This window comes from Chinchilla lanigera, unplaced genomic scaffold (genome assembly GCF_000276665.1).
Source record: "Chinchilla lanigera isolate Chin_1 unplaced genomic scaffold, ChiLan1.0 scaffold00057, whole genome shotgun sequence".
NCBI lineage: Eukaryota > Metazoa > Chordata > Mammalia > Rodentia > Chinchillidae > Chinchilla > Chinchilla lanigera.
In genome coordinates, this window is record NW_004955458.1 from 4,724,721 (window position 1) to 4,732,635 (window position 7,915).

A 7,915-nucleotide genomic window follows, 5' to 3' on the forward strand; every position below is an offset into this window, starting at 1 on the left:
ACAAAGGCCGCCAGATACAGCAGCATGACTTCACCGAAGCCAGGAACAGTCCCAGTGGTGCAGGACAAGAGTCTGGGCTAGTTTAAACAGGAAGAGGAGATGAGAATCCAGAGGGCGGGGCAAGGCAAGTATCCAGTGCCATGGAGTGGAGCTTGCATCTTACTCCCTAAAAATTACTGTCTTCCTAGAACATATATTTAAAATTAATGCTGCCCACCTCTCTCCACTTTGAACTGATTTTGTCTTACTGCTACATACACATCCTTGTATATCTCATATCATGCCTCCCAGAAAAACATGATTCTAGTCTATTAGTCTCTCTCTGTCATGCAGTACCCATAGAGAAATACAAACAAACCCCATGACACCTGTACCTCTCTGATCAGGTTCCAGTGACACTCAGTTTATGTTCATTTGCATGCCAGCACTTTGCATACTTTCCTAAACATGGGTAGGCCATGTTGGCAACCTATTCTTGGAGATAAAGTACCTTAACAATGAACTACTTCTCTCAGCCCGGGTTTCCTCATCATGCTGGTGACCCCAAATCACTCCTTCAAAAAATAAGTCACCATGAATCCCTTAGCACTACAAGCATAGTCCAAGGAAGCAGACATGAAGAGATGATGTCTTGGTAGTGAGGACACCAAAGTGGAATGAGAAATCTGAGGGAAAGAAGGAGGTAAGGAAGGACGAGAGGGCTCCCAAGAATGAAACTCCCAGTGCTGAGGTGAGGCTGGAATAGAATGACTTTCACAAAGGTCATACAGCAGTAATAACTCTCACCTACTAAAGGTGGCTTTTCCCAAGCTGAATGGATGCAGACGTACATGACTGCAGCCATCTTCAGTCATAACCATCATCACTGCCTGAGGGTAATCCTAGCTACTCTTTCCTATATGGTTTCTAGGCCAATTATAGGTAGATGAAACTATTAGTGTGGTATGCAGCGTTTTACAGCCAGCCCTTGGCTCCAGTAATGTGTTTGATTCTTTGGTGCCAGCTTACCTGAAACCAACTCCATTCCAGCTAAAATGAAGCAGATTTTCCACTAACCCATATATATGACTCCCTTTCTAACCCAAATTGGAGGCATCCAAACATAACCACTGGAAAGGTGACAGTTCAGTGCATATCTAGTGTACACACATGGGCAGAGCTTCCCCTGAGGAAACCAACACAAGCATAGAGACTGGTTGCCACAGCCACAGCCTGTGGGGGGGCTCTCCGATTAAATTAGAGAATGCCATTTCACAAGAGCAAGGTGGGACAGGATGCTGGGGGAGTTGGGAGGAGCAGAGAAGCCAGGGATTTACAGCTCTCGCCTGCTCCTCACTACCTACACCTACCAATCTCCAACAGATAAAAAATGAAATGGAACGACAACAATTTGAAGGGAGAAATTTCCTATACAGTGCTCTCTTTTACGTATCACATGCCCCAGAAGAGGGGTAACACCATTATACCCATTGAGTTCTCCATTAATGGCTAAACATTCCTTAACGCAGGGAGCCAGCTGCTGAGCAAGAGAATTCTTCCCTGGTGGTGGTGCCTCCCCCTGCTCTTGCTCCTGGTCTTGGATGTGCTCCTGCCCAGGTTCCTACCCCTTCTCATGCTCAGCCTCTGCTCATGCTCCTGCTCCTGCTCCTACTGATGCTCCCGATTCTTCTCTGCTGGTGCTCCCGATTCTTCTCTGCTGGTGAGCCTGCTCCTGCTGCTGCTCAGATACTGCTCGTGCTCCTGCTCGTGCTCCTGCTCGTGCTCCTGCTCCTGCTCCTGCTCCTGCTCCTGCTCCTGCTCCTGCTTTGCTCCTGCTCCTTCTCCTACTCCTGCTCCTGCTCCTGGCCGTTGTTCTTCTCCAACTCAAGGTCATGTTTCTATCCATGTTCATGCTCAAGGGCAACTGCATGAATCTTCTTTCATGTGCTTATTAAAGCAACAAGAGTCTAGAACATTCTCAACACATGATGGTGACATGGCCAATGTAACTCCATTTTGCTTCTGGGCTGAAGTTTAAAAGTCACTTAATCTCTAAATGAACACGCTCCTCACCCCTCCCATTTAGGTAACCATAAAGCCACAAAGAAGGACAAGCTGTTAACCAGGGGAACAAACAAACAGAACAAACTGTGAGCTAAGCTAAAAGTTTAACTTCATCCTGCTTGACTCACAAACCTTTGGGAAATATTAACCTTGTGACATCCTTGAAAATTCCACAGTGAAGTAACGTGCTTCCCATAGCTACCCAAAAACGTATAAAAACTGAGTAGCTGACAATAAAACTTGCTTGTAGCCATTCTCATCCTCCCTGAGTGTTTCTCGCTATCAACTCTAAGAATGGAACCGACAAATTCTCCTCCTGGCACCACATCATGCTAAGGGAAGTCTCAGAGTCACCTAGTGTGCAACAAACTGCATATTATTTTCTTAGTGACTGCAGGGGTTTTAAGTGCAAAATTCCCAAGGGCATCCATGAACAGTGACATTTCCAAGTCCTTACAAATGCTGCTCGGCTGTCACACATGCTGACAGCAACATAGCTGCTTGCTGGGGGTAAGGGCTTCACAGAACATTCTAGATTCTGCAGACATCCCTGAAGGGTTCGTGGGATATTGCATTGTATTTTGTTTTCATGGAGGCAGAGTCTCACTGTGTAGTCCCCTTGAGCTAGTCCTCATACCCCAGAGCCCCAAGTGCTGGGATTACAGATATATGCCATCAAGCTTGGCTCCTGAAAGTATCGAGGAACAACCAGAGAAGAGGAACCTGGGGGAGATGCCCTCACTGGGGGCACAGAGTAGAAGAGAAGTCCTCAGAGGCCCCTGCTGCTGACACTCTGAAATCCCCAGTATGCCACTTCCCTGAGACTCCCACACAAGGCATCCAACAGTGACAAGCCCTTCACATCTACACCCTTGGTAAAGGGCTTAGCCAGGCAGCAAGCCTGTGCTGTTTAGCACCTGCATGTCTCAGGGCACTTTTGTGTCAGGCCACCTACTGAATTGAACAGAACCAAGTCAGTCACACGGTGATCACTCTTTCCAGCATCAGAAGGACACCACCCATACCTCCATCTCCAGGAGGATGAGAAGGAAAGACCCAGAAGAAGAGCTGGAAAGGACAGGAAGTTTGAGTGCACTGTGTACAGCACTAGCCAAACCTACAGACTGGAAACCCTACTCAGTCTAGGTGGGGAAGCAGAAATGAAGAAACAGCCATGTATGGAAGGGACCAAATATCTATGAGTTGCAGACCTGCAGTTAGTACTCACGTACCCTTTGCTTCACACAGAGGAGAGAACAGCAAAGTGAAGGCATGAAGTCCTTCCTGTGGCATCCTGTGCTCTCTGGTGTGATGGACTCCAGTCCCAGAAGACCCAGTCCTGCACTCAGGAAACAAGACTGCAAGGAAGATGAGGAAATGGAAAGAGGCCTCTCCTGACATCTGGGATAAAGACTTGGATTGCTCTGCATGACACTTCCTTTTATGTCTCTGCTGTCGAGCCATGACCAAGTTGACCCTCCAGAGTCAGTTAGGGCTATGAATTCAGCTTGAGAAGACCCCACCCTCATGGACTACAACACGGATCACAGGCATTTGTATGCTCACAATTCTTTGACCCTCTGGAGAGGATATTGGGTAGGGGGGTTCAAACTATGTGACCACATGTTCCACCAGCCTATAAAGTGAGTCGTGACCATTAGTTTTACTTGGGCATGTTTTCAGTGTGTGAGCGTGCTTCCTGAGTGGGAGGTTTACATGTGTGCATGTGTCAAGGGTTATGAATTCAAGAGGCTTGAAACTGTTAAGCCCTTGCTCTGCCTTTCAGGGGATAATGTGAAGTGACTTTGAATGACCTGATGCGAGCCATTGAGAGCGTCTCAAGGATTTTTCTTGGTCACCCTTGTTTCCTCAACATTCACAAGTCTGAGCCAATACTCAATACAAGTTTTAAAATCAGTGGGCCTCAAAACATCACCTGGAAACCGCTTAATATACACTGCATTGTGTATTTCAGCCAAGCATGTTGGGGTAAACTTTAATCGTAGCCCTTCAGAACAATGAAGCAAGTTTGAACTCAGCCTGGGCCACTTAGCACGACCCTGTCTCAAAGTGAAAATAAAAAGGGCCAGGGAAGAAGAAGCTCAGTGGTAGAACCCTTGCCCACAATACAGCAGCATCTGTGTTCAATGCCCAGTATCTCAAAGTAGTATAATTGTAATGCTTTTCTATAGCAGTTAAAATGGAAATGAACAGATCTGCAACAGGGGCCATATCTTTCTCTTTGCACAATGCACTCTGGTTATTCTTCAAATATACACTATTCCCTAAATGCTTCATATTCTGAAGTATTATACTCAGGGAAGAAGGCTAAGATACTGGGGAGGTTTCTCTCAACTCCAGTTTGTACTTAGGCCAGGAACGTTGTGAACTTCTGCACACACATACTCAGTTCGGCCAATGCTTGAGAACATCCTCAAAATACTGCAACACACACACCCAGGTCTCAGGAAGCCAGGGGTGGTTCAAGTTGCTACCTTGAATACAGGAGATGCTCCACGAAGTCTAAACAGGTAATGAAAGACTCATGTCCAGAAGTGACTCTGCATCACAGCCTCTAGAGCAGTGTGGCAGTGGAAGAGACACAGGGCGCTGGAAGAACGGCACCGCTTATAAGTACAAGGGCTTGAGAGTGAGGGTTGATGAGTGAAAAAGGCTCCAGCCTCTCACAAAAGAACGTGCAATGTGTTCTGTCCTTTCTGAACAATTCCTTGCCTGTCCATTCCTCTTACTACTCTTGTGAGCTCGACTACTTGGAAGTTTTGGAAGGAAAAACTGTCCCTCGTTCTGTGTCAGGAAGGCCTGAGAGTGGGCAGTATCTAATAACTCCACAAGTCATGCTGCTCATCTTTGACTTCTAAGAAGGCACCTCTTTCCTCCAGTGGTCAGCACCCCGCTTCCTCTGCATCAGTGTTTCAGATCACTGGGCATGGTCCTCTTTACCAGTACTTAATGTTCTATTTATTCTAAAAGAAAGTATCAGAATAAGCCATGATTTCAAAACAAAGAGATTGGTTTCTGTCTCCTTTTTCTTATTCCTGAGAAAAATGATTCAACACCCAAAGTTAAGTCAGGAAAAGTTTATTTAGTTCAGTTCAAATCGTTTCAGTCCATAATCAGCCTCCTCCAAGGTAGGGTGACATGAAAGACAGGCATTGCAGAGGGGAAACACTTCCTAGCAGGCAGGAGGTACCAAACAAGGGGCCTTAGCAGCTGCTTTCTGACCCCTTCACACTCTGTCTAAGCTACCTGGAATAGGGCAATTCCAAAGTAATCAGTGGACTCATTTAGTAATCACATACCCTTAATCCCAGCATTATACACTCTAGATTCAGGCACCTCTGAAGCAGCCCCACCTATGATCTCATGGAGCACTTGGAGGATATCTAGACACAAATGATGACAATTTCCTCACCCTCTGCCAGGATCTGTGTGGACGAGAGATCTAAGGCAAACCAATTAAGGCCAAGGGCACAGACTGGCGCTGTCCTCCCACCTGATTCCACGAACACACTGATTGCAAAGGAGACGGACCCTACATCTCCAAGGCCATTTCTATGTTATGGGAAGATAGACAGCAGCCAAGAACAATGTGTACCCTCAGAAGGAAGGCAAGCGGAAGGGAGGCGTGGGCTGTGCATCCTCCCACACACTCTCAGACACCCCAGGTGTGTAGATTTCTCATGGTTGACCATGTTGCTCACAGCAGTCAGCATCTGCCTGTCAACTGGGCATCAGTGAGTGATGTTGAGTCCCTATTCCTCACCAGAGGTCCTTGACTCTTTCCCTCTCACTTCACCAGTCTTCAGTAATCCCTGAGAAGAATCCTTGGCACAAAGAAGATGCGAATGGTGCCCCATGTAAGAGCTGCTTTCCTCCACCCACTTCCCCTCTCTCATTTGTCCCAACCCACACTCTGCCCATCTCCCCTGATCACACAACCAAGAGTTGGCTTCACAGGGCTTGTGCTGGCTTTGGGGAGCCCAGGTACACAAAGGCATCCACCAGGAACGTGGGCAGGTAGCTCAAGGGGAGGTAAAGGAGCTTGGCATCCCAGCCTGCTGAGTACCGGGTGCGAGGGTGACAGGCAGTCAGCGCATGCTCCATGCAGTCTGTCACCACGGACAGGTCTGGATTGCACTTTTGCTCCATTACTTTCAATGATTTCAGACCTGTACAGAAAGAGAAATGATCCACGTTTATTATCACCTGACACCATTCCTGCTCTAGGATCAACTTAAGGACAAAGTTGTCCCTGCCAATTCATGCCCCACACATCCAGAACCCACCTAAATCAAATCTCCCCAAACTCCCAGGAAGGGCCACACTTCTTCTCAGTCAACTGGGATCCACACTAAGCCCCCTCCACCTCTCTTTCTGAAAATATCTGGGCTGCATAAACTTTCTTCGGCATTTTGAGACAGGATTTTAATATGCAGCTCAGGCTGGCCTTCAACACAGTTTGTAGCCCAAGATGGCCGTGAACTCCCAGTAATCCTGCTGGCTCAGCCTCCAGACAGATGACATTACAGGCATGTGACAAAATGCCTCACATGGGCAGCATTAACCTGAAGGTCTCTTTTTTTTTTTTGTTTTTGTTTTTTGTTTTTTTTTTTTTTGTTTTTCTCCGGTACCGGGAACCGAACTCACGACTTTGCGCTTGCCAGGCAGGCGCTTTTGCCGCTGAGCTAAATCCCCAGCCCCTTAACCTGAAGGTCTCTTGAACACTGGAAATTATCCAAGCATGTGCAATAAGCTGCTTCCTGTGACAGAGGACCATGAGCATACACATCTCCTCTCTTTCTTAATGTTATCCTTATGACAATGAGGGCTTCAGGTGAAAGAGTGTCCGAAGTTCTATTGAGCCAGCAGCCTTAGGTGATCAGAACCCATGTGGCATCAAGTTCATGGGACTCAATGTCCTCACTTTGTGGGGAGACAGAGCATGGGGCAGACCTCATGCTACTGAGGATTTTAATAGTACTCTAAGGATTCCTGGCAGGGTTTTGCTTCTCTCCCTACTGTCCACAGCACACTTACAGGTTTCCAGAAACTTCTCGCCATAGATCTCCTTCACCTCTGAGCTGCTCTGGTCCCACGCCTTCTTAAAACTTGACATGAGTCTTTCACTACTGGTCACGTTGGTTTTGAAGAAACCAGGCTCAATAATAGCCACCTTCACCCCAAAGTAGGACAGCTCCCTCCTGCAAGGGACACAGCAGTAGGCAGGGTCTTCAACAGTCTTGGTAGGCAAAGCACAAACAAGAGATAGCACAACAATACCTTAGAGTAAGACTGGGATAGGAGGAATTTGGAAGCTTAGAATCTATAATGTGCAGAAGCTTGGATGAAAAAATGATGCTGCTGGCATTGTATCTGTGTATGTGAATATTTTTTTCAAGCATTCTGCATATACCAGCCTAGTGCTCTATTCTATCTCTTCATTGTGAAGGCACTTATTAAAACCTATCTCTTGCAGGGTATGGTGGCACACACCTGTAATCCCAGCACTCAGGAGGCTGAGACAGTAGGATGCTTGTGAGTTTGAGACTAGCCTGAGCTACAAAGTGAACTCCAAACCAGCCTGAACCGCCTAACAAGGCCCTGTCTGAAAAAAGATAAAAAGAAAAGCATCACTATCTCTTATTAGGCATGCTGCACACTGCCATAAAACAGCAGTTGAGAGACTGCGTTTGGAAAACCATAGCCTTCAGGCTCATCTAGGCCACATAGTGACACCCATCTTAAAACAAAAAGAAAAGAAAACCTAGCTACCCCTGTTTCCCTTGTATCAATGGATCTAGAGATTTTCCCATGTCTCCTCTGCCGAAATCAGGCCTCTCCTTCCCTTCTC

General features: G+C 46.9%; 1 protein-coding gene across 2 annotated transcripts in view; it reads right to left on the minus strand.

The window, feature by feature from the left end:
• Positions 1–7,915, minus strand: part of LOC102017848 (retinol dehydrogenase 16-like) — an 18,261-nt gene that overhangs the window by 6,952 nt on the left and 3,394 nt on the right. Inside the window, exons 3-4 of one of the 2 annotated variants that reach the window (XM_013520789.1) lie at positions 7,102–7,265; positions 6,153–6,233 (exon numbers count right to left, since the gene is read on the minus strand). In XM_013520789.1, coding sequence (XP_013376243.1) covers positions 6,153–6,233; positions 7,102–7,265 — 245 coding nt within the window. Of the gene's footprint in view, positions 1–5,150; positions 6,234–7,101; positions 7,266–7,915 lie in introns of those variants that run through there. The other variant, XM_005397335.2, reaches the window with a different exon arrangement.